The 27,363-nt window shown below is 37.3% G+C and overlaps 1 protein-coding gene across 3 annotated transcripts in view; it reads right to left on the reverse strand.

Moving 5' to 3' along the window:
• Nucleotides 1–1,988: 1,988 nt before the first annotated feature.
• The window catches only part of plxnb1a (plexin b1a), a 55,308-nt gene continuing 29,933 nt past the window's right edge, over nt 1,989–27,363 (reverse strand). For all 3 annotated transcript variants that reach the window (XM_046869928.1, XM_046869927.1, XM_046869929.1), the window contains 35 exons: nt 27,129–27,311; nt 24,604–24,732; nt 24,377–24,477; nt 24,140–24,272; nt 23,829–23,985; nt 22,876–22,984; nt 20,873–20,981; nt 20,061–20,663; nt 19,663–19,797; nt 19,449–19,577; nt 19,243–19,336; nt 18,914–19,080; nt 18,630–18,781; nt 16,874–16,979; nt 16,216–16,358; nt 15,864–16,040; nt 15,175–15,409; nt 14,763–15,005; nt 13,635–13,811; nt 12,568–12,716; nt 12,345–12,445; nt 12,031–12,248; nt 11,759–11,937; nt 11,536–11,602; nt 11,217–11,363; nt 10,424–10,589; nt 10,158–10,261; nt 9,562–9,643; nt 9,293–9,465; nt 8,797–8,957; nt 8,528–8,675; nt 8,306–8,370; nt 7,549–7,624; nt 7,274–7,348; nt 1,989–4,060 (listed from right to left, as the gene is read on the reverse strand). In XM_046869928.1, coding sequence (XP_046725884.1) covers nt 3,956–4,060; nt 7,274–7,348; nt 7,549–7,624; nt 8,306–8,370; nt 8,528–8,675; nt 8,797–8,957; nt 9,293–9,465; nt 9,562–9,643; nt 10,158–10,261; nt 10,424–10,589; nt 11,217–11,363; nt 11,536–11,602; nt 11,759–11,937; nt 12,031–12,248; nt 12,345–12,445; nt 12,568–12,716; nt 13,635–13,811; nt 14,763–15,005; nt 15,175–15,409; nt 15,864–16,040; nt 16,216–16,358; nt 16,874–16,979; nt 18,630–18,781; nt 18,914–19,080; nt 19,243–19,336; nt 19,449–19,577; nt 19,663–19,797; nt 20,061–20,663; nt 20,873–20,981; nt 22,876–22,984; nt 23,829–23,985; nt 24,140–24,272; nt 24,377–24,477; nt 24,604–24,732; nt 27,129–27,311 — 5,298 coding nt within the window. In that variant the 3' untranslated portion in view covers nt 1,989–3,955. The remainder of the gene's footprint in view (nt 4,061–7,273; nt 7,349–7,548; nt 7,625–8,305; nt 8,371–8,527; nt 8,676–8,796; nt 8,958–9,292; nt 9,466–9,561; nt 9,644–10,157; nt 10,262–10,423; nt 10,590–11,216; nt 11,364–11,535; nt 11,603–11,758; nt 11,938–12,030; nt 12,249–12,344; nt 12,446–12,567; nt 12,717–13,634; nt 13,812–14,762; nt 15,006–15,174; nt 15,410–15,863; nt 16,041–16,215; nt 16,359–16,873; nt 16,980–18,629; nt 18,782–18,913; nt 19,081–19,242; nt 19,337–19,448; nt 19,578–19,662; nt 19,798–20,060; nt 20,664–20,872; nt 20,982–22,875; nt 22,985–23,828; nt 23,986–24,139; nt 24,273–24,376; nt 24,478–24,603; nt 24,733–27,128; nt 27,312–27,363) is intronic.

Raw genomic sequence — 27,363 nt, forward strand, 5'->3', positions numbered from 1 at the left:
TGCTTTTAAATGTAAGTGGTCTGACCTTAGTGACATTGTTGCCACAAATAGAATTGTTAGTGTTTTACATACAAAAGTCTAAAGTACATTATGGTGCATTTACTCATGCACATTAAAGAACTGAATGGCTGTTCCACATAAATATTCTTCTTATGTATATAAAAATCAGCACTTTATCTGATTCATTATTGGATTTCCTCCAAATCATTCAGAGTATGTGATATTCTTAACTATTCTGAATATTGCTCTATAAAAGGTCCTTCACACAGAAAGCATTCTCCTGACTGACACTTGTACAGTCCTGTCAGCTAATTTTACACGTGTCAGTCTGTCACAGGGACATATTTTAGTCCAGGGCTCTGAGTGAAATGAGCTGACGCTTTAATTCCACTGTACCGGAGATTCCTTATATGGTAAACCCGAGCCCTAATTTTTAGTGAAGGAAACCACATGGTTAGAATGCAGCACTGTATATTTACTGATCTCATTCCTCCAAAGTAATTCATATATAACTTTATGTCGGGAGGGTTAATCATATGACCAGACAAACATTTGGCAATTGATATGCATTTCACCAACAAGGCTGAGTACTTATGCAAAAACAATTTCTACGTTTTTTATTTTTTAATAATTCACAAAATATATCAATATTTTTCTTATAGATTCATACAATTTTCCAGTTATACTTCCATTTCACAAGTCAGTTTCACAGGTCTAACATTTTGAGATGCTTTTCTTCTTATCACAGTTTCAAAGGGGGGTTACAGTAGCCTTTTTGTAGCCACGCTCATCAAGGATTTTTTTCCCGCAACAATCTGATAGTGTTGTGTGCAAGATTCTCTGGAGATCAGGTTCTTCTAAAAAACCTTACACTATCTCCTAATACACTATATGGACAAAATAATAGGACGCCTGAACTTTACTGCCATTTGTGGTTCTTCTCCAATCTGTTACCACAAAGCCGATGGGACACAATTGTACAGGATGTCATTGGATGTAGAATAATAAGATTTATTGTTCACTTGAACTTGGAAACCCAAACCTGTTCCAGCATGGCAATGTCCCTGTGCTCAAAGTGAGCTCATTGAAGATATGGTTTACATGCTTTGGAGAGGAAGATCTTGAGTGACCTGCTATATTGGAACACTGACTGCACCACAGGCCTCCTCACTTTGCATCAGTATTGAACTTTACTTACACCATTGTGGCAAATTAGGACTACATGTGTAATGTGAAGCTCAAAAAGCACAATCAATTCTTATGACCAGGTGTCTGCAAATGATATCACATACCTCCCTTTTCTTCTATTTGCTGTGAACATTATCTGAATCTTTTGGCCAATATGTACATAATTGCAAGCATTTTGCTTTCAGTTTATTTGTACAATTAGAATTTACCTTTCAGGTCAGTAAACACAATTAAGAGGAGTGGTTTATGTGTTATTGCTATAATAAATTGATTTTTTTAGAATAATTTGGCTCTTACCTAAAATGTATATTGTACCCTTGATCTACACTATACAGTGTATACAGTATATACTTAAACACCCCATTCTCCCTTTCTAGTAATAAATATCCAGCACTCTATATGCCAAGGCTTTTCACTAGATTTGTGTTCATTCAGCTACAGATACTGATGTCAGGAGGCTTGGTGTGTATTTTGTGTTCCAATTCATCCAAAGGGAGTTCACTGCAGCTCCTCCATTCCAACTTTAGCAAGCCATGTCTTCATGGACCACGGTTTGTGTACAGGGGCATTGTGGATGAGACACATTTAAGACACATTGAGACACATTGATGGAACTTATTTGACTTTCTTAGAATCAGTGAAAGAACATTGTAATGCCACAGCATGCAAAGACATTGTACTGTTTGGGTGTGGCAGTGAGGTGTCCACCTAGTTTTAACCATATGCTGTATGTTGCAGTTCCATCCTGTTAAATTCATGACAAAGTATAACACTGGAAGTGATTAAACACAGGCAAACTATTAAATTAAACAAGAGTGCTAACTGCTTTATTTAATGTACACTCTACACACATAAGTACAGCTCAACAGCTCCGAAAGCATACGGCTGACTACATCACTATTTTACAGTATAAAAGCCCAGGTAAAAATGACAGAGTAAATTTATGTTATACGCTTAAGAACAGCGCGAAATGACCACATGACCAAAGCACGATTGACAAAATAACACTGTAAACGTTCATGTCTAGGCCACTAAAATTAAGACTTGTATATTTAGAATGTATAAATTATAGTCGTTTACTAGACATGACATTGGGGTCAAAAAAAAAAAAAAAATTATAAAGTGGGCCAGAAATCATTCATAGGATTTCATTTGGTCTTTACATAAATCAAGTGCGATCAGCCAAAAAAAACAACATAAATAAATAAATAAAACAATTCGCCACATCGTACAGGTGAACGGTAAGCAGGAGTGACACACAGTGGCTGTGTTACACATCAGTGAAGCTGTATATTCAACTTTTTATTCAACAGTGAAATACATTATAAAGCATTATAGGACCACATGGCCAGTTCATGCATACTGATACGATCTTCACTATGGCATGCCTAATGTGTTGTGCTTTATTTGAATTGATCCAGATGAAGCTTTATCTTTATCTGCATTTAAAAATTGTACAACCGAATATCATATTCAATGTGTCAGTAGTTAAAGAGTAGGTGGGTTTCATTCGCTTGTACCTGAGCCTTTGGTTTTACATGAAATATGATCAAACTAGGCAAGTTATTAGCAATAGATCAGTGATTACAGTGCCTACATGATAACTGCTCAGAAATATATCAGAGCTTTATGGCACGGAGCACGAAAAATACAGCGCAATGTTGTACAGGTTAGTGTTTAGAAATTGTGCTCACGGTAACACTTATGCATAGTAAAATTGTGAACACGATAGTGACGTTACAGTGTCATTCTAATGCTGTCATTCCTTTAAGAATCTTGTCTCACTACAAGTGTTATTTTATTGAGTGTATGTTGTTGCATTTCTAAACCGAATGCAAATTTACAGTATTTCGTATGTTAAGTGCATTTCATTAGCTAACATATGCTCCTTGACAGTGTAGTGCCATTAAATGTTGTATTTTTTTTTTTTATCTTCACTCACATTTGCCTGGAAGCAGAACAAACATTTGTATGCCTAAATCTTAACCCTCTATATAGCTTTACCATCCTGTCATCCTAAGACTGGATAAGGCTGAATGTAGCTTACTGTACACTGTACCTCATATTACACAACAGTGTGAGGAATCCCAAAATCTATTTTGCAGCAGCAGCTGTGTTCAGGCTCATATATTTTTCCTAAGTATTTTATAGTTTATGGTAGGATTTTATGGTTGCAGTTCAGTAGAAATGTACATACACATGTGCAATACATGCAGTGTGTATGGTTTTACGTGATATATTTATGGTAACCAGGTATGCACTGACTGTACATTTAAAAAACTATGAATGAATTTGTGCAGATAAAAAAATGACATCTTTTTAAAAAGCTGTATCTTTTTTTTCAAAAATGCAAAGACAAAAATCACCTTAAGCTCCAATGAAGTGCAAAGATTACAAAAAAAGAACCAAACAAAAAAAAAAAAAAAAAAATTTTTAATTATCTTAAGAGCTTCAGAAGCTTTTCACAAATAGTCCACAAAAGTTCTCGACAAGCCTGCAAGCATATTGCAAATATGAAATGTCATTAGTTAGCAGGAATTATCCAGCCGGAACTACATCTCAAACTCTCTGACATACTAGGCTTGGTTTGACAGAAGGCTGCAGTGAGATTCGTTGAGCTTAGGACACACCAGTCGCTCCAAAGACCTCTGAGTCAATCAGAAATCCCAGTCTTTGCATTCATGCTTCTAGAAGTCCCAGCTCCATCTCTGTACTTCGTTCTTGTTTTTTTTTTCACTCTCCTTAAATTACAGTCTGAGTTAGGAGGTCAAAGGTCAGTCACTTTATTTTCCACAGCTGCTGCAATCTGCTGAAGCCTGTAGCCCAGCTGCATCTTCTGAGCAGTTGAGTCTTCCTCTAGAGCAGCAATGATCTGGAAGTAGGAGGGAGAGACACAAATTAATATTAACTCAATACAACAAATGGTTAGCGGTAAAATCTACAGATTAGAACCTCGGAATTATTGAGTAAGGGTCTTATTCAAGTGACAACGAGGAGTCATTTATATTTGTTTAACAGAACTGTGGATAAGGCTATCTCTCTCAGATACAGCTATATATACTGCCTTCATATATGGAGACAAATGTTTATATTTTTAGCCAACAATTTATAACCATACTGTTGATCAGTGTTGTGCTAGTTACTAAAAAATAGTAACTAGTTACAGTTACTCGTTACTTCATTCAAAAAGTAACTTAGTTACTTTGTTGATTACTTACCCCAAAAAGTAATGCGTTACTGTTAAAAGTAACTTTTTAGTTACTTTTTAAAAGAACGTTCTTTAATGTTCCCATTAATGCCCTTTTATGCGTTATGGTCTATACAAACACAAAACTGACTTAAACACAAAGTCATTTTTAAACACTATTTTATTAAAGTCAGACCAGCACAAACTGAATATATCACAAGGATTTCTGAAATAAAAAACAAAACAAGCTGAATAATATATTCACAATCAAAAACTAAAGTGGCTTCTGCTGTTGTGTTGAGCTCTTAAACATGTTCCTTTCACAGCTGAAGTATGAAAACTATCAACAATGTAGAACAGAACACCGGGTTAGCTTCTAGCTTCTAGCTTCTAGCATGGAGGTCCTGGAGCAGCTTCAACAGATTGGAGTTGCTGTTTATCGCAGTAGATACGAGCTTCGAACCAGAAAGACACAGCTTACATTTGACTTTTTCAAGTTTTTGTCTTTATGCTCAACTAAAGTGAAATAATGAGCCTATTTCCACTTTGAGAAACTCGTCTTGCTCTCGCCTCGACTCTCCATTACTGCTGCACAGACCTGAATAAACGGAGACACGCCCTCAGTGCGTCTTCTTCGTGTATACAGAGGGTAATCCACCAATCCTACAATGCGACGCTGCTGTAAGCAAGTTAGACTGTAGTCTACACTTCAGCTGAAATTAATTAATTAAAAAAAGTAACGGGTAACGCACCATACGGTAACGGTAACGGAGTTACTTTATTTTTACTAGTAACGCGTTACTGCCCAACACTGCCGTTGATATGAAGTACTTTTTATCATTGTAGCCACTATGCTTATGTAAGATATAATGAATTCATGGGCTCTGCATGCTTTTACACTGACACACTGTACAGTGAAGATTACATCAATTATATCATTTTACCAGACCTTTAAGCATTTTGCATAGGAGCGCTTTAATTTAACATCGAAGTATGAACTAGCACCAAAATAAGGTAAAATAGCAATCTTTTCCTCTACAGTATAACAGTAGATTAGCAAACTGATATAAAACCTGGAATGATCTGCACAGTGTGTTTCAATATCAAAACTTACTGTAACTCACACCTCCTAGAAACCACGCCACTCATTTGATCTCAGATGCTTTACTTTCTCTCACAATAAACAAGGAATGTTTCAGAGATGTCGTTAATGTGAAATTAAAATCTATCAGTGTTTAACTCAGCAAACTTTTGTGAAAAACGTCACCTTATAAAAATTAAAAAATTGATGTTTTTAGTACTCAACAAATAATGTGAATAGTGATCATAATTTAAAAGTGATTTAATATGATTTTTGCACCGTTCAGCACTTAGATTCAGTACATAAAATGTGTATACGCTTTTCTGTATGTCAAAATGTATGTCACAGTAAACCACTCCTGGTCCTTAGTGTAACAGTCAGTTAGCTGAATGCTAACACTCTTTAATTGTAAACATTTTTATGATCATTCAAATAAATTTTATTTGTAAATTGATTTTTAACAATTAACATTATCCCAAAGCAGCTTTGCAGAGATAAATAGGTTAGAAATATATATATTTTTAACATTATAAGTTAGTGTCTATAAGTTTATTGTGTCACTGGGCTGGCTATCTAATACGTCTTTATTTAAGGTCTTCATTGGTAGCTTGGAAGAATTTTTGCAACAGCCCATATGAGTATATCTCATATACCACACAGTGTGTCTCATTAACAGGTGTTGGCCACCAACAAGCTTGCTGTCACGGACATGTCTGACTAAGAGCTCTGTTTATTCTGTGCTAAAATTAGTATATACACTATATAAGCAACTACTTGTGGACACTTCATCATTAAAATTCCTATGTGTTTTTTAAACATAAAATTTCACATTTAGTCCCCATTTGCTGTTATAATAACCTCCTTAATAACTCTTTTCATTAAAAAGATTTCATTAGATTGTAGATGTGGAGATTTGTGCTGCCATTAGGGTTTTGGTAATGGTATTGATGAAGTGTGAGGACGCCTGGGGTGCAGTCAGCACATCTTAGGTTAGACCTCTATAGCAATCCACTTAAGATCTTTCACTCCAACCCATGTAAACAATATGTTCATGAAACCGGTGCTGTGCATGATGAAACAGGTTTGGTGCTCTCAGTTAAAGTGCTCCAAGACACTTCTGTTCCTCCAAGTTTGTGATAACAGTTTGGGGGAAGAACCACAAAAAAACTAAAATATAGATATTTCCACTATAGGACCAAATACTATGAAGGCATGTAATCCCACAATCCAGCATCATCCACAACAGGATGGGCTTTAAATTCTCATTTCATTTTTTTGTGCTGTGATTTTCTCATCTTGGTTCTGGATTTCAGAATGTCTGCTGAAGTATAATGAAATTTATGTGATTTTAGGATAATGAACCATAAAGTTTTGACCCCCAATAAATTAAAAGCAGATAGTACTCTCGAACCTACATAATGTTAATTGTACAAAAAATACATGTATACAATTCAATTAGATTAAATTACAATTTACATTAATTTCAAGTTATTCAAGTTCATTGTGATATTTTTTTTCTCCCATCTGGTTTTATTGTATAATTTACATATCAAAATCTTTTTTTTTTATGTTTTATTTTTTTAAAATAAATTTTAGTGCACCTGTTTTATGTATTATGTAATTAATCACACATATCACCGTATTTGTCTTTTATGTTTGTCCAAGTTCATGTTCATAGTTGTTTTATTCTTTGTTTCACATGCTATGACACATGCCATGGTTATTTATGCCCTGATAAATAGAAACATACAATTGAATTGGGATTCTTTTCCCCTTGACTGTAGACTGGAATAGCATGGGTACCAATATTTACTTACCTGATCATAATATTTGTTGATATACTTGTATAACTCATTCAAGGCCACTAGATGACTTACTTCACTGGAGTAATTCTGGAAAAGTCAAAAAGGAAGAATGAAAGAACAAAACATTTTGAGGTAAGACAGTATATACCAAAGATGCAGGAAAACAGACACACTAGTTGATTTTCATGAATCTTCCTTAGTATTCAAGGTGAGCATTCAGCATTCAGGCAAATCATGTACCAAAGTATTATCTATAATATTAAAGAAAGACAAGAGGACTTGCTTACCCTAGACAGCTCTGCCAAAACAGAGTTCATTTCTTGGTCACTGGCAGACATGGTATGCTTTATATCAGCATAATACCTGTGCAAATATATGAATGCCATCAGACATCTTGATTTTACTCTTGACCGTGTATTTGACTGATCTCAGCCTTTTTTTTGTTCACAAACAGGTTAGTTAGCATGATGATTCTGATTAGCCATTGTAGGTTCAATCTTACATGCAGTTTTTGTTTTTAGTGTGTGTTTTTTTAATGTTAGTTATTATGTATTAATGCTGATATATTGCACAAAAAAAACAGTCAAAAATGTTAGTTTGAACTAAATATTCACAGTTAATTTTAAACTGGGCTTAATGGATATTAAGTGATATGCTGAGTTTCCTCCCTAAAACTACATCGCTCATGAATAACTATATTAACTGGACAAAGCAAGGCTTATGTCAAAGCCAGTTTTTTTAGTTAACGGTATGCAGTGACTTAAAAAGGAACCCTCAATTGACATAATGTGTTGAATATTTGAGAGTGTATCCATTTTTATTTTAAATATAAGTTTATTATACAATGTATAATAAAAGTTCTTTAGTAACAGCACATTTAGAAAGGATTGTCAAATCTTCTATGATGTGTCCACATTTTGGGAAGTACATTTAGGGCATCTGTGTTTAATAGAATATTTGGATTACTGTATATTTTCTTAAACTGACATGTTATGACTATTTCAATAACTTAATTTATTTAAAAATCACAAAAAAAGCATTTACCTTTCCACCATCTGTTTGTAGCGTGGGATGTCTCGAGCATACAGCAATTTGTTTATAGGAGAATCCTGGACAAGGAAATGCACATGTAAGAAAATACTGATTATAGCATTTATTCCATAAAATAACTATGTAAGTCAAAAAGTTTCAGTTCTTTAACTCCAGTTTGCTAGTTGTATACCAACTTTTGCTTTTGACTGGCCACCTCATTCCTGATTGGCTTACCCTGCCCAGTTTGTGGTCAGCGATTGTACAGGAGTCCATGAAGGTTTGAGCGATAACAGACAGCACTGCATCCACATTGTCTGAGGTTGGGACATCAAAGATGAATTGTGGGTTTTTCAGAATATTGATCCAGAACCTCAGTGGTAGACTACAAAACAATGACAAGCAAGTATTTGTTTTAAATAGCAGTTTGTCTTCATTACAGTATGACAGGCTCAGCTTTTATTCTCAACAACTTAGAACACAGAATTATATCATTGAACGATTACCTGTTCGTCTTCCAGATGTGGATGGTTTCAGGGTCGGTAATATTGTGTTGTGCTGCCTGGTCATCCAACAGATCAAAAAAATATTTTACAGCCAGAGGAACTGGCTGACTGGTACTAAGAATCACGGTGAACAAGTCGTCAACAAACTTTTGCAACGTGCCCTGCAACACAGAGACGTTCATGTAAATTGCTAATTTACGCTACATTCAGATACTACTTCATTCTACATTAGTTTGCAGTCTATTGTTTTGGTCATGTTGTCATGCATGAGTGGTGGATGAAGTACAATGTTCCGGTTCATGAGAAAAATCCAGTTAAATTTTTAATCCAGTAAAAGTACTCCATTTAAAGTTAAGATAACTGTGTTTTAATCATTTGTGAAATTCCATGTTCCATTTTTTTACACATCATACCATTGCGATTATCGTTCAATGCAGTTTATGTATTCACTTCAAAGTAGTTGAGAGAAACAGCATGTTTTGCACATGTGTACCACCTTCATAGACAGTAATCGTGTCAGGTAGATCTCTGGAATGGCCTTGGCTCTCTCTCGCTCTCTTTCTTTCAGACTCCCTCGTCTGTGTTTGGACAGATCTGGCTCTTCATTGGCTTTCTCCAGATGCCAAAGCCTTATTCCTTCATCCTCTCCATCCTCCAGCATTGGAGTTTCTGACAGACAGACAAGGATCATAAAAGAGAGTAAATGTAATGGAGTTATATATCTATAGAAATCTTACTGAAAAAACAGTGTACTGTGAGACTCACTTTCTCCTGGTATGTAGTCATGGCTGTCATCATGATTTTTGGACTGTCGTGATACCAGTGTAACTGTGGCTCCATCGGGGACCTGACACAGTAATCAGAACTAGTTTAAGTCCAAACAAGGATTGCAAAGCATTCAATATATCAGCTGCATACACAAAATCAACGATTATAAAAATGTGGCGCTTTGAATTTTTTTTGTTGACATGTCAGAAATGTCACAGAAATACAACAGAGGCGATTTAGTTATGATCTAAAAAGGGCAATCTCTATTTTATTTTTGTGAGACTGAACTACTTTTGCTTTACCAGGGCCATGAATCAGATTTAGCACTGAGTTCACCTTCAAGAGTCTGTTTCCTTCTTCCAAAAATCTTCCAAAATGCTCTCATGGTAAAGTAAATTTGGTTGTTCAAAATTATATTGATGAAATGAGAATTATAGTGTGAAATTAAAATAATTATAACATTAAAATTGTTTTTTAAAAGCTCGGAAAATGGTTAATTTATTGTAAATCATAAAATAGATTTATTGAGTACAAAGTGAGTCATTCTTTGCCTTCCTAGACACAACTTTATACTGAAATGTCCAGATTTTTACCTTGTAGTGTTGCAAAGTGTTTAGACGTTTCCAGGAGCCCTGAACCACTGAGGTCAGGTCTTCATCAGACAGGATCAGGTGTCCTGCCATCCCAGCCCTCCATTCTACATTAGAAATGAAAAATAGACAATATTTACTTCTCCTTTCTTAAAGACACTAAAGAAGTAAGCTAGTAATTTAGCTCTGGTTGCTTTAAGGCAGAATTCACATTGTTACAGTGTATTCATTAAATTGTGTTTAATGCAAGTGGTTGTAAGGGCTCTTACCTAAGTGCACTGAATCTGTGGAGGGTCTCTGAGAGTATGATGTGCCCTTCCATGCATGCTCCAGGATCTTCTCCTTCACTTGTGTGATGGTGTCACAGTCCAGCACTTTAACAGGAACTGTCTGTGATTCATTTGTACCTCCACTGGTTACCAGGACATTTAGAGTCTAAAGCACAAAAATAAAGAACAAGGTGCGAATGTAATACACCAATTGATCATTTGAAGCATACCGACACAGTTATAATCCTTTTTGAAGAACAGTTTATAAAACTTCTATCATTTATTTGCCTGTGCTTCTACATAATATTGCACAAACTTTCCATTTAAATATAAACACCTGTATAGCTGCTTATTTATGCAGTCACCTAATCAGCCAATCGTGTGGCAGCAGTGCAATGCAGAATATCATACATCAGAAACTGCTGAATATCAGGTAATGTATTTCAGAAACTTCTGGGAATTTCACACCCACTGGTATCAATAAAAAAATTACATGGAGTGGTGTGACAAAAATACATTATAGACAAAATACATTAACCGATTGACAATGTGGTGGTGGAAATGCTTTGTTAAATAAATGTGAGGTAAAATTGGTGTCTCAAGCCGCCAGGAGATATACTAACTTATATAACGGTTCAAACTTTTTACAACTGTGGCAAGCAGAACAAGTATGTCACCATGCACAAAACATCAAACATATGAGCAAGAGGACATGCATTCCTAATAAAGTGGACAACATACAGACAACTACACAAAAAAGACGTGACTATGTCGCACTGGGCGTATTTCTTACCAGTGTGTGGTATTCTACATCATCACGCAGTAGCCGGTTGTCGTTGAGTGTATATTTGGCTTTGCTTGTTACAGCATCCACAGGGCCCTTATCCACCTGGTGCTTTATGGCTCGGAATAGCATGTAAAAAGACTCACCTGCGGATTCCTGTGTTGCACAAAGAAACTGAGTGAAATACTACATGCCGCTATGCTCACAGTCCTCTGCAAATCAGCTCAATCAAAGTAAAGATTACATCAGTGGCTTAATTGGACTTATGTAAGATTAGAGCTACAGATTCACAATGGGGTAAGAGTGTGGGTTAAAATAAGGAATTTACCCTTAGGAATGAATAAAGGCAAATAGACATCCAGTTGGTTAGTAGCTTCTCTACCACTGATTCAGTCCTGTGAAAAATATAGAGAAGCAGAATATCTTTATTTATTAGATATATCTTTTGCTTAATGCTTTAATAACAATATAAATAGCGCAGCAAAACAGACCGCTCAATGTGAGAAAGACATTTTTTTTTCTTAGTTCAAGAACAAGATGGCAGCACTGACCTGCGCAGCATGAGCTTAGGGTTTTTGTTGGTGTACTGCTCCACCAAGTGACTCAACAGGGTTTTCAAAATGTCAGTGAAATATTCTAACTTTTCGTGCAGTGCCACTGTAAGAAGGGAAGCCACATATGCTCGGTCCCTTGGTGAGAACGTCCTCTGGCTCTCCAAAGTGTGGATAAACTGCACATTTACACATTCAAAATGAATATACATCAAGCAATACTTTCCATTTCATAAAACCATCTTTTGGAATCAAGTTTTAGAGGAATGCACCTTGACGAGGAACAGCTTGCTGTTGAGTAAATTGGAGAGCTGGATGAGCCCCTGCTCTACTGTAGTCCTGCGACAAGCTGGCACATCCAGATCTCTTTTCAGTGGACACTCCCGGTGGCCAGGGAAGAAGATCCTCTCAGAGTAGGTACGGTAGTCCAGAAAAGGAATTCCTGAGCCCACCAAGTCACTAGACATGTCCATCATCTCTGTCATCAAGTCTATCGATAAGGACAATATTTAGATTTATAACCTGGGTTTGGCAACATTTTAGAAATAAATATATGCAGTATATTTCATCCACTAAATGATGATACCAGTGAACTCTTTTTTGCAGCGATCTCTCACGCTGGTCTCTAGGTTCTCTAGCTGAATCTGAACTTTCTTGTAATCCCTCAGAGCCTGTTTACTCTTCCTCCTGATAAACACACAGAAATATAAACACATGCTGAATCATGCACAGACACACAGATAAACACACATACAAAACTGTCACCAAGAATTAGAATTGACTACTGTTAGTCTTGCTGTGTGTTGTACCTGTATATAAGCACGATGATGAGTACAATAAGAGCCACGATAGAGGCACCGACTCCAACGCCCACTTGAGCTTCCAGAGGAAACAAGGCCTGGCTCAGAAAGTCATACTCCACCTTTCCCAGGGAGAAGTTTAGATTCCCCATTCGTACCTATACACACATACAGCAGGATGTGCTGTGACTTGAACACTGAACTAGTTTCGAAATCTTTTCCATTTGAAAATAAGACATTTGTACATAGTTTATTAAGATAATTAAACATGAGTCAGTCATGTTTAATTGAACACGTTGAACTAAATAGTATATAGTCCAAAACATTTAGAGGATTCATTGTAACAAAAGGAATATTTTGAATGAACTTATAATTAGACAAGTTTAGTCTTGAAGTAATTTGGCAACCTTGAAGACTACATTGAGATTTATTTTTATCATTACACACAAGAATTAATCCATGATAAATCTCAAACAGCTGAATAAATAGGGGCTCTGGAGGACTGATGGCATCATGAAAATTCTTGCTTAGATAAAGCATTAAACAAGATACATACAGTACATCTAAATCAACATGAGAATTATTAACATTCTGCATTGCCTATTTATGTGCCTATTATGCATATTATAAATGAACTAAAGTTGGTCTTCATTCACAAACCTAAGAACATGAAGCTTGTTGAAATGTTCTGTATGTGGGAGCATGAAGATTCATCTATGACTGTTCTCCAAACTTGGCAGACTTGACGGACAGTGGAGTTAGTTTCTCAACAGGAGGCTTCACCAAATGTTCTGATGATGTTACTGTTACCACATCACAATTGCAAGTAACTCTTGAGCTTGGTCCTAATTTTTTTCCACCTACAAAAACTTGCTTTTCGATGGACTGGCAACACTAAAATTGCTCTCATACGTGGCTGAGTAAATGTGGGCGAGGAAATGATGCCCTGAAATGGACTTGCGTTCCATCTAGTGCACAATGTTCCTGAGCTGGGCTGTGGATCCACTGTGACGCTGACCAGGATAAAGAATGAACTGAAGACAGATTAATAAATAAATAAAGTTTCTAAGACTCACTGTGAACTCTGGCAGAGGATCTCTGGCCTCTCGTTTCTTCGTGGCAGGTACTGAGGGCTGCTCAGCAGGAGGCTCACAGTAAAGATGGTTCCTGGTGAGCGTTTTCACAGCACATACGGCTTCACCTATCAGAGCCACCACCTCCTCCTTAAAAATGGCCAAGTCGAGATTCTCCCCCTATACCAATATACAAATGAAGTTAATTCATACATATGCGCCTAAAAAGCTTTTGTCTAAAAAAGTTAAATGAATGATATCTAATCAGGTTATAGTACACAAATGTTTATGTATGAATTTAATGTTTATGTTAACTTGAAAATCTGAAAATAGTTTGGGGGCTTTTTGAAAAGGGCCTTATTTTATTTGTATATTACAGCACAGTGAAATTCTTTCTTCATATATCCCAGGGACGTTAGGAAGCTGGGGTCAGAGCACAAGGTTAGCCATGATACAGTGCCCCTGGAGCACAGAGGGTTAGGGGCCTTGATCAAGGGCCCAAAATTGGCAGCTTGGCAATACTGGAGCTTGAGACAATCTGATCAGTAACTCAGAACCTTTTCCAATGAACTACCACGTCCCAAAAAGAAGAGTCAGATAGAAATACAGCTAGTCCCCAAGTAATGATGGTTCGCCTTTCAATCTTACAATGAAGATGAAGTGATACAAATCATTTTTAAAAAATATTTACATTTCCACACGCCATTTTAATTTTCATAGGATATGTTGGTACGATACATTTTCAGTTTTCTGAGATGTCTTACTCTCGCCAGCGGTTTACTTTTCTGTGTTTTTGGGCTTTTCAAATCCCAATTTTAGCTCATCTCTCTTCTTTTTTTATTTCCGTCTCTCATGCATGCACCCACTGCTAAATACATATATGCTGTAATGTTTATACATTATGTACTGTAAATTGCTCTGTTTTGCTAAATTATGTCCTGTAATTCTTTAAATTATTAACAAATGACCGTATACTACCCCATAATGATCACCAGTCTTTAGGATTCCTGGGTAGGCTAGGCCATGTGTCGACTTATATTTTTAAGTTCCGCTGGTGTCATTGTAACACATTTTCATTGCAAGTCAGGGAATACCAGTAATCATAACAGCAGGGGAAGGATTATGTGTAACCTCAACAGAGATGATGCTTCCAGGTTTGTGAAGGTAGGGTTTGCTGTGATCTTCCTGGTTGAGTGGGTGGAGAATAGGGTTTAGCTCATAAGTGAAGGGGCTGCCAGTGATCTCCTCAAAATCGAAGTGGAGGTTATCAAGCAAGAACTGGATGCTAACGGTGGCATGGCGAGCTTCAGGGCCCAGTGCAGGTGTGGGGCACAGAAGCAGAGTGGAGCTGTTTATCACACAATGATTCTCCGTCTAAAAAGGACAAAACACATGCAAATTAAATGCCTTGTTTGTTGTTGACAATGCTATAAACTATTTCTGGATTGCACACTATGAATTTATTGACACAATATATATGCATATATACAGTACATGACCATACCCAAACACATCGACTCACACACAAGCATTAAGTCCATACCTGCTTCACATCACAGACGCTGTCTTCAGGACAGCGGGATTCTGGAACTATACGCCGCTCTCTTTTGAGAGGCCAAAGCATGTCGTCTTTTCCAATATGCCTCTCACTCTTTCTCTTTCTCCTTCTCCTTTTTCTACCCTGGAATTGTGGCCCTGGGGGGCTCAGGGTCACTTGGATGCGAGGGTCCAGGACAACATCCAAGTTTTGACCAGATACTCTGATCACACGGCCCCCACTGGGAATTGAGAGAAATGAAAAAACAAGTTTCATCAAGTCAGAGAGGAAACTGGGGAAGCAGACATTGTCGGTATGTGAGACTGAAAAGCAAAGCTAAGAAGGATTAAATAGATCAAATTTAAATCTTGTAGAGTGTTGGCAAGGAGCGCTCTGGCTTCCCAGATAAATGCAAAGAAAAAAGAGTTGTGAAAATGTTCCTATTACTGTGTCTTTTCCTGGCTTTGGGTTGGAATCTAATAAAACATATGCAACCTGGCTAGACTACATCCCTGCTTTTTGTGTTATTATTTTTGGGGCTCTAGAAAGTGACCCAGTCATGCAGTGTATATTGTAACATATTGTAACAAAATGTTATTTTTATTAAAAAACAAATCTCCCTTTTTTATCCTTTTTAAAATGTGGTGAATTTACTTACAAATTGCTTTCTCTGAAATCTTGAAACATGAATATACCTGAGGAAGCTTTTAGAGGGAGCAGCACTGGTGATATTCGGGTCTGTAGTATAGTGATAAAAAGAGCCCTTTAGATGCCGCTCTGCTCTTCCAAACCACACTGTCACTGCGTGGTTTCCTGTTCTGTTGCTTCCACTGGTCACGCATGCGAGTTGCTCATCATCCATTTCTGGAGAGCTGCGAATTCAGCATATGAGCAACACTGCTATCAACACATGGACGGTGCATATGACATGAACGAGTCTATGATTATACACTACATACACTGTGTTAACTAAAACTTTGCTGATTATGATCAGTTTAAAAGATGAATAACCAAACAATCAAGTTAACTACTTGAAAAAGTTTATACCTAGTTAAGATGCAGGGCACTCCTCCAATCAGGATTTTGATCTCATTAGAATGGCCTGTTCGTAAATCCCGCCCCATGATGATGACTAAAGAGCCTCCTGACATTGGACCTTTCAGTGGAAACATTCCCAGTAACATTGGGTCCTGAAATATAAATAAACATGAGAAAAAAATACAGCCAAAACCATGTGAAAAACAAAAGGCTGTAATGCTAATATCAGTTTATTGAACCTGGGCATATTTAAATATTAACTGTCATCCAATTCATTAAAATACATAATTATTATTATGTAATAAAAAAGTTATTAGTTAAGATAAATCATTATTACAACATACTGCTGACAACATACATCTCATAACTGTACTTTAATAATGCACATGTAAACTCCTGGCCAACCACATATAGCAAAAAGTAACTTTTCATTAAACATTTTTTGGTCCAAATCATTGATCAGGAATTTAGCAAAAAAAAAAAAAAAAAAATAGATTAAAAAAAACAATTAGACAATAGATGTAATTTGTTAGGGGTTAGATTTTCTCTTGGATTTTTAAATTGACATTTAAATGTTTTAGCTTTGCATACAAGAAAACAATTTTCCTTAAAATGAAAAAGCATATAAAAAAATTCTAGACTGAAAGCTCTGTAAAGTGAATTGTACCTGGTAGAAAAAGTCCTGAACAGATTTTCCAACTCCTCCTCCTTTAACCTCTACAGAAACATGTCCTTTTCTCCTACTTCCACTCGCTGTGGTCTTACACACGATGCTGAATTAACACACACACATCCCCAAACACACACACACGCACACACACAAAATTCATGCTCTCATTAATCAGTTTATTCTTTAAAAGACATGTCACTATTCTTTTGTGCAAATCTATAATTATAAACTGCAAAGAAGAAAAGGTTTTGGCTTAAAACTCTTTTTCTTTCGGCTGCTCCCACTAGGGGGCGCCACAGCAGATCATCCAACTCCATACTACCCTGTACTCTACATTTGACTCTTTCAAATTACCTCCCTGTATGTCTTCCCTCACCACATCCATAAACATCCTCCTTGGTCTTCTTCTTTACCTCCTTCCTGGTGGATCCATCCTCAGCATTCTCCCACCGATATACCCCCCTCTGCACATGTCCAAACCATCTCAATCTTGCCTCCCTCACCTTGTCTATAAAAACGTCCTACATGTGATGTCCCGCTAATAAACTCGTCACTCCCAATGAAAATCTCCGCATCTTTAGCTCTGCTACCTCCAGCTCCACCTGCTGTCTTTTAGTCAATGCCACTGTCTCTAATCCATACAACATCTAAGGTCTCACCACAGTCCTATAAACTTTCCCTTTCCCTCTTACAGATACCCTTCTATCACAAATCACTCCTGCCTTTCTTCTCCACCCACTCCACCCTGCCTGCACTCTTTTCTTCACTTCTCTAACACACTCTCCATTACTTTGCACTGTTGACCCCCAGTTACCTGAACTCCTCCACCTTCTCCACCTCATCTCCCTGCAACCGCACCACTCCACTGCCCTCCCTCTCATCCACACATGTACTCTGTCTTACTGCTACTGACTTTCATTCCCCTTCTCTCCAGCAAGTACCTGCAGCTCTCCAGGTTCTTCTCAACCTGCTCCCTACACTTGCCACATGTCCTCTTTCTGCAACCTTTCGTACGCTTTCTCTAAATCCACAAACACACAATGCAACTCCTTCTGACCCTCTCTATACTTCTCTATCAACATTCTTAAAGCAAATAATGTGTCTGTGGTGCTCTTCCTTGGCATGAAACCATACTGTTGCTAATAGATGATCACCTCTTCTCTCAGGCTGGATTCTGCTACTCTTTCCCATAACTTTCTGGTGTGACTGAACAACTTAATTCCCCTGTAGTTACTGCAGGTCTGCACATCTCCCTCATTCTTAATATTTAGTACCAGCACACTCCTTCTCCATTCCTCACCTTCCAGAATCTTGTTCAACAATCTTGTTAAAAACTCCACTTTCATCTCTCCTAAACATCTCCATGCTTCTACCGGTATGTCATCTGGTCCAACTGACTTTCCACACTTCATCCTCTTAATAGCTGCTCTCACTTCCTCCTTACTAATCCTATCCTCTTCCTGCTTCACCATCTCAATCATCCAACCTTCTCTCTCTCTCTTATTTTCCTCATTCATCAGCTGCTCAAAATACTCCCTCCATCTTCTTAACACACTCTCCTCACTAGTCAACACATTTCCATCCTTTATTGCTCTAACTTGCAGCACATCCTTCCCAGCTTGGTCTCTCTGCTTGGCCAATCAGTACAATTCCTTTTCTCCTTTATTAGTGTCAAACTTCTCATATAAAAGGTTTTTGCTTAAAATAAGCAATTAAAATAACAAATAATACAATTGGTCGGACTATAGTGTACCTGGAGGAAATCTCATATCTTGTGGGAATAACAATGCAGGGAACTCCAGCTACATAAACAGAATGCTGAATGTCTTCTGCTCTCCGGCCCAAGTTCGATCCTGAGATAGTGATCACAGTACCGCCCTCTACTGGACCAGACAGAGGCTCTATCTACCACAGAAAGCACAACATGTGAGTGGCTGTAAGAATGTTGATTAAAAGCTGGATAGCATCTGTCAAATGTTACATAAAAATGTCTGTATAAACCTTAAATAACACAAATTAGCTAGATTGTATACACACCTGGTGTATGTGGGGTGCAGGGCAGATTTGCTGGATGTGATCTTTGCAGGAGCTGTTGAAGATGCAGCTGGATTGGCTTCCTTCACACCACACGCATTCATAACTTGGCTCGGCTGTGTGACAGCGGCTGCAGTCGGAACGGCCCACCGAGCAGTTATACAGTTTCACTGAGAACAAAACATATGCCTTAGTACATATACAGGCATAATGTAACAGCTGAATGATATTATCATGCAAATGCATCTTATTTTTCATTGCATTATGCTCATGTGTAGCACACCAAAGTAATATCTTCTTGTGATCTGGGTGATTATTAAAGCCGCTTTTACCGTGCAAGTCCTGAGGACTGTCGATTTGAAAATAGCCTCGTCTCCTCACTGTGATTGCTGGAATGTATTCGTCCACAGCAGCTGTGTAGGAATACTAAAACAGATAAACACACACTTTCAGACTTTGTTGCAATGAATGTTTAATCCATAACTGCTGAATAGTAATGTAATGATGTGAGTGAATTCATGAGAAATGTATGAAAGACCTGGTGGCGTTGACACGTGATGTGGAATAAAAAGGGCTGTGAGTCATCCCTTTTAACAAATGCGGGCACCACAACAGACCTGCCCTCTATGGCTAACACGCACTCATAATCCATCCTGAGCTCCTCATCCTGAGAGCATACAACCACAGCCACAGGGTAAGTCTCACACCATTATCAATCTGAAACCAATGAATGAGATTCACATTTGTATTACCTGGTAGAGGTGCAGATTGCGTCCTACCAGCGTAATCTGTCTGGCAATGTTTACAGGTAGGAGCGAAGAACCTTGAACCTTCTCTACACATGGGCAGGTGTTGGAAGCTTCACTCACCACTGAGCGTTCATTGTCCTGTGCAAACATCGCCATAATGCATCATAGAATTAATGAAAAAATATGTCTACTTATCTTATATTCAAACAAATAACAGTCATTAATAATAGACCTTTTATCTACGTTTTTGTTGCAATAAAAAATCTATTTGGAAAGATCCTCATGTGCGTTAAAAGTGTTCTTATGTCAATGATATCAATAGACCCATTTAAGAATGGAAGTGTATTTTGAGTTGGCTCAAGCCTTCTTGGTCTTGATTCAGCCAGAGGACACTGACTCACCATGGGGGAAAAGTCAGACTGGTAGTCCACTTCTGAAGAATATGGAAAATCAGGTGACACTTGCTGTGTCCTTCCATCCTCAGATGGAGGAGAAGGAGAAGACACTAATGATCCAGTCTCAAATAATGCTTTTACATCATCAGTCTGCTTTAACCAATGGTTCACCCCAGGAGTAGAGGAGGTTGAAACTGCTTTATGTGTAAACCCTGCATCCAGAGCTTCCACCATTTGGGTGGTGGATGTGGCCAAGTCTGCAGCTGATCCTTTATGACTTAGATCACTATTGTCCTTACCACTGCCACCAGGAGTCAGTACTGACACATGTGCCTTCTCTCCACCTACATTGCTGTCCTCATGTAGAACCTGGGCTTTTGCAACTATAGTTATTGCCTGTTGGGTTGAGGAAGGCATGGTATGCTGGAAATTGCTCGGCAGGTTGGTGAAGGGTTTCACAGCTGTTCTAGTTATTGCAGTTGTCTCTTGAATGATGGGAGGTATCACCACAGCAGTAGATATGGCTATAAATTTGGCTGGAGTAGACACTTTGGTTGACTCTGTAGTAAATGTATCAAAGTCTTTTGTTGTTGAAGACTGTAGCTTGAACTTGTGATCATAAAAAAACACAAAAGGGCGATGAGTGATAGAAAAGAAGTAAATAAAGACACAAACATTTGTAAATTGTACCTGTAAAAAACGGCTTAATGTTGACAAGGACACTGCAACAGTGTAAACACAAGGCAAAACAAACTAGTAGATGTATAAAGCACTATAATAGGACTAACTGAACTACAATTTTTCTGTCAGTAACTTACATGCTGATTGTATATGATCACTCCTTGGTCGCATGTAGCCTCGTGAGAGCAAATGTGCTGGTGAACACACCAATTACACCTCCAGCGACTAGTCACACACCCTATACATCTGCACAGTGAGAACACATACAGAGAAAAAAGGAGAAAAATAACTTCTGTTAGAGAGGGGTGAAATGACATCCAATACTCCAAGCAGAAAGCCAGCCCATTTTCATAAAGCCCATAGAGGCTCATACTATGTGCAACTATTAAATTATAGAAATTCAAGCCTATTACTTCCCGGACCTTAATGGTTAAATCAAGACATACTGGGCGGTATCTGAATCTCAATACATGTTTGCTGGGAACTACTGGTTGAGAATGAGAACGCAGGAAAGAAATGGGATGTCTTGCCTCGACAAGGAATGTACAAGACAGCTGCTACATCACCAGAGAGACATCTGTCACTGAGATGAGACCGGGTCAGATTCTTTGTTACTCTCACTGCCCTGACATTTTCAAATCCGTGATATTCTATTACTATAAATACACAATAATCAAACAGTGAAATCTTCTGCAGCACAAGAAAATGCCAAGAAATATATGTTTAATTCCTAACACTAGACAAAGGCTTTCTGAACTTTTTTTTTATAGCCCACAAGCTCATTCTATCTTGACACTCAACTGAAAAACTCATAATGACAAAGCATCTGTTTGTCATATGGATGTTTGTCACCTCGGAATGTTTGATCAGACCTGTCTGGTCTGATTACACAGAAGGGGTTCTATATTACAAATTGCCCAAAAGGTTTTATCCCAGCTCTTATAGAAGAGCACGCAGCTGCATATGCTCTCCTGTACATAAGCCAAAGCAATGGCAATGGTATTCCCAAATTGCAGTAGCCTCCTTCAGCAGGATAATACTCCATGCCACACTGCGAAAACATGACAAAAAGTTCAAGGTGTTGACTGGACATCTAAAATCCACAATTGTTAATCTGATTGACCACCTGTGGGACAAGCTGGACAAGCAAGTCTAATCAATTGAGGCCCCGCCTAATTCCTTATGGTAATTACAGAATCTGCTGCTATTTTAGGGACAGACACCACAGCACGAAAGGGCTATTAGAATATTAGGCAGGCTGTTTATATATTATATATATATATATATATATATATATATATATATATATATATATATATATATATATATATATATATAAAACCGCCTGCCTAATATTCTCATTTTACTATAAGCATTGTTTTTTTACTATAAATTTTAATTTCTTCACTTTGTATCTTTTTCTATACTTTTATAGGGCAAAAAGTAAATATTCATGAGCCAGTGTACTCATATGGTCAAAATTCTTTCTCCTCATTAAATATGACTGAAATGTAAATAATTTCCACTTTAAACTCATTTAATTGATTTAATGTCAATCACAGTAACTATTTCAATGTGTTGTTTATGTCTTGTAACAATGTAACAACATTGAACAAAATGTGTACAATGTAACAAAAATTAGTTCACAATGTCAAATTTTTCTTTGAGTACCTTGTATTAATGACACTGTTTTTTATTTTTATTTTAATGATCATATAAGCTATTAAAATTATACATGTACTTCCAGCACATAATATCTTTTTTTTTTTTTTTTTATCAGTATAAGAGTCAGTCAATATGAACTCTAAGGGCATCCTCAACAAATCCCAGACATTAGAAAAGCATAGAGATTGGCAGATCACAATCTTAATTCAGCGATGAATGAGATTTAGAGTTAGAGAATCTAATTAAGAAATAAGAAAGATATGGATGGCCAGAGGAAATTATTAACTGACTGAAGAATAAGTCTGGCTTGCTGGTAAAATCTTTCTATTGTATTATTTTGCTGAAAACCTGCATTCTAGGTTTAGCTTTCCATGTAGCCTTCATACAAAAAGCTTTTAATTCACTACATACAAGGTAACATACACAACATAAGAATCTGTCTTTTTTCCAATAAAATGATGGCTGAGCAACTTACGGCATGGTGCCTGACAGTTGCTGCACAAGAGAACAGTCATAGAACGTGAACTCCTGAACTGCCACAGTCACGTTCAGGAAGCGCAAGGACAGTGTGACTGACACTGAATCTGTCAAAAGAGACAAGTAATGTAAGTTTTTCTGACAAAATCATTGCAACAATCTACACAATAAGTATTGTTACAAATACAAAAAGCTTTCCTGAGGTGTGTCAGTCTTGCTATTAGTTCAAATTCTGTTAGTAAAATCTAATCAGTGCAATATGTCTATGGGAAAACAACTAGAACTGCCTGAAGACATTTAATGGAAGCATTTACAGATTTTTATCTCTATGCCTGGCATGTTTTTTTGAAACATTTTTATGACCAGTATGTATAAAAAAACATACTTTCATTTTCTATTAAATTTGAGTGAAACAACAGAAGAGCTTGCTATAATTGGTCAGAAGTTCAAGAACTGTACATTGGCAGCAATTTCCTCAAAATGTGTTTTGCTTCATTTGAAATATAGTGGCATGATTTTAGAAAATATATAGTCAATGGTTTTATGTGTATTGGACAAAACACATTCTAACTTTCAACTTCCCTAGGTGGTGTCATGGGAAGAACTAGTCGCTGGGTGAAATTTGGCAAATGGTCAAACTGGAAAAATTACAATTACTCGGCATGAGTGTACAACCACATATACTATATGTCTATGTATGATTAAATCAAACTTAAAGCACAAAGTTGGATGTACACAATGCTGTATGAAGCCTGTATGCTGTAAAATTTATTTCAGTAACGCCTCCTAACCCAACATTAGTGTGAGAAATCCCCACAGAATGATAAAGTTTCCACAGTCACATGCCAAAATCTAGTAACCAGCTTTCTCTGAAGAGTGGAGCTTATTATATATGAAGCAAAGGGAGACTAAAATCTGGAACAGGATTTTCAACAAGCATGAGTGTTTTACCTTGTCCTTGAGGTACAGGAGGCAACATGCTGGCTGAAGGAGTGAGGCAAGTGACTATAGTTTCCTGAACAGTCACAGCACTTTGTGTCTCATCAAAGAAACATGAGTACTTATCGCCCTCAGAGAGAATGGGCAAGCCCGGTATATCGAGTGCCACCTACAGAAACACAAGTGCTATAATCAGTGATTTCATATTATATTACTGTACTTGGCATTTTTTTTATATGATAAAATCCAGGATTTTAATGTTTAGATCTGTGTTAGCAAATAGATAAGAAGAAATATGATGTCTTATTTGTCCAAACACATACATTTTTCTCTACTCCAAGGCTGATGTTGGACTGTGACAGTGACTCCACCTTCAGACACTTCTGCCCCATGTCAAAACTCCAAAGCCAATGGCCTTCCCTTGAGCCAGAACTACAGTCAGAACGCATAACACACCTAGACAAAAACAAAGAAAGAAAGTCCAGACTCCTCAAATGAACATCAAATACAAATACAAAAAATTTCATTTTCAGTTTTATGCAGAATGACTTGATACTCACTTGCCCTCCAAAACACACCAGCCACAATAAGGATCTCGAGCCGCAAGACATGATTGGCAATTTATGTGTTTATTACACTCTGCCACTGGCATTTTCTCTACCTGCACACATTAAAACAGAGGAAACTCACAGCTAAACTCACATATCATGCTTGCCCATGTTTTTTTTTTTCCAAGATTTAACTATTTATGCCTTTTTTAGTGCACAATCTGAGAGAAAAGACTCACTGTATTTCTAGTCATAATGTAAAGGTGTCTCTGGGAAGAGTCAAGTAGCAGGTCTCGGTTAATGGCTGAACCTGGCTGGATGGGAAGACTGGAGTAGCTCTTCACTTCTCCAGAGCTCCCCAGAAAAACCTATTAAACAAACATTACAGATAATTTGTCAACAAAAAAAAAAAAAAAAAAGAAAAAAGAACATCTAAACTCTAAATGCATGAAGAAGCACTTCCTCAAATGACTAACCAGCTATTAATATGTGGTAAAACCCATAGCGAAAATATCCTAATTGCTACACAGTAAACGCTTTAAATGTTATACTACATTTTAGAATCTTAAATAACTACACAATGTCTTTTGGGCTTTCCGAGCATCATCCTTTAACAAGAAGTCCGGGAGAGACTGTAAGAAGAACAGCAACAGAATACATCCGTGAAAGATCCTTAATGTCTCTTGAATCACATCAAGTGTGGAGTGGATTTCAGGTAATGTGATTACTAGCTTAAGAATCCCATCAGCAAAGCAGGTGACATTGCTAATAGTGCCAGAAACCTCATACTAAAGAGCTGCACGGGTGCTTGCATACTCAGGTTAGGCAGCTTTAATTGGATTAGCATCGACTAACTGCCAGTTACTGCAAGCTGCGGGAAAAAATCATACAGACTTACGGTACAGATCTACACATCAATGTATGCCTCTGTAACTACTGTGGTTAAAGGAAAGCTCCACCTCAAATGATTTGCATATTACTGATCAACATGCAAACACTTAAATAAGGTCCAATATTTTTTTCTAAAGAAATGAGTTGACTATTTAAGCTTAAACTACTTAGAGGGACATGGTATATTTGTACTTTGTCTAAGTTTCCCTCATTGTCTATAACGCTATTTGACTGACTGAACAACAGTCAAACTGACAGTGTTGTTATAGATTTTCACTTCATTTCTAAATGAAAGAGTGATGTAGCATCGTTCTCATTGGTACACTCTGCTCAATCAGATCATAGTATATAACATCTTGTAGATCACTATAAAGAACAATTCTCTGTAAATAGCACAAGTGTCTCAAGTATCTGTCTTATAGCTAGAGGAACTTCAAGTACAACTTTTTTCTCCAACATTCTAAAACTGTTTCTTCAATAATATGACACTGAAAGATACTGCATGACATCTGCTTTTGCAGATGTCTATAATTTGTAAAAATCTGTACTTTTATATTTACTTAAGTATAAGTAAAAGTATAGTATTTCACTGCATTTTAAATCATCTCCGTTAATAAAAAGATTTATATAAAAATGCTAAATCATGTCTGGAAACCACTGATCTAAAATCACAAGGAAGATGGGGATAGATAAAGCAGAGAGCTGTGGTGTAGCAACAGCTGAAAGCAAAACCCATCAAATACAACTGGAGTTGTACTCAGAGAAAAAGTGACCCCCCCCCCCAACCATATTAAAGTTTTTAAAAAACTCGACATGAAAACTGTGTTAGCATGTAGAGGTAAGTTATATAATACCTGTTCCACTGCATTGGCAGTTAAAAAAAGGTATAGTACTTTGCTTAAATTAGCCAAAAAGACAATACAATGTTGGTTGGTGCTAGCAACCTGCTGTACCTAGCTATTTATTCTGCTAATGCTAATTATGGCAGCCTGTTTAAGTCTAAATAGTGATATGACTTCATATACAGTGATCAGGCATAATCAACTTTATGGCCACTAATTAGGTTTAAAATTATGACCAACTGCCTAATATTATGTTGGTCCCCTTTTTGCTGCCAAAACAGTTCTGTGCTGTCAAGCATTAACAGCATTAACTTCTTCAGCAATTTGAGCTACACAAGCTTGTCCGTTGGATCGGACCTCACTGCATCAATGCCGCCCATGACCCTGTCGCCAGTTCACCACTCTTCCTTCCTTGGACCACTTTTGATAGATACTGACCACTGCAGACCAGGAACATCCCACAAGAGCTGCAGTTTTGGAGATGCTCTGACCCAGTCGTCTAGCCATTACGTTTTGGTTCTTGTCAAACTACATCTTTATGCTTCCCCATTCTTCCTGCTTATAACACATCAACTTTAAGGACAAAATGTTAACTTGCTGCCTAATATATCCCACCGACTAACAGTTTCCATGATGAAGAGATAATCAGAGTTATTCACTTCAGCGGTCATAATTTTATACTAACATAATGTTGTGCCTGATTGATGTACATTTACACCAAATGAACAAATGTGTGAATGGTAAAGTGATAGTTCAAGTTGTTTTGCGGTTGTAGGCGATACTTATGCCTAGTCAGTTTATTACCTGTAGCAGACAGTGCTCTAACAGTAGACAGGGTCAAAATATATTATGACATTTAACTGCAAGATCACACAACCTGGAGAACCCTCAAACTTGCACAACTCTGTACATTAGTTTATAGCAATGTTTAAATGCTGCACCCTGCTGTAATCTAATGAAACTATAACATACTAAAATCAGCTGGTCAACATCTATTGCTTGAATGTCAATGCTAACTCCGTCTTAGTTACCTTGTGTAAAATTCCTTTGGAGTCTCCCAGAAAAGCAATGGAATGTCCCTCTCTCACACTGACAGCCACTGCAGTGAAACGAGCAGAAAGACTCTCCAAAACCGCTTCAGCTTCCACTGGCTCCTGGCTGGCCATCGGACTTGGAGTGTGGTCTGAGCCACAAGGATAGGTACTTAGTGTGTCCTAAAAGTAGTTATACAGACAAAAAATTGTTCAATAGTGGTTACATCCTATT

Source organism: Silurus meridionalis, chromosome 16 (genome assembly GCF_014805685.1).
Source record: "Silurus meridionalis isolate SWU-2019-XX chromosome 16, ASM1480568v1, whole genome shotgun sequence".
NCBI lineage: Eukaryota > Metazoa > Chordata > Actinopteri > Siluriformes > Siluridae > Silurus > Silurus meridionalis.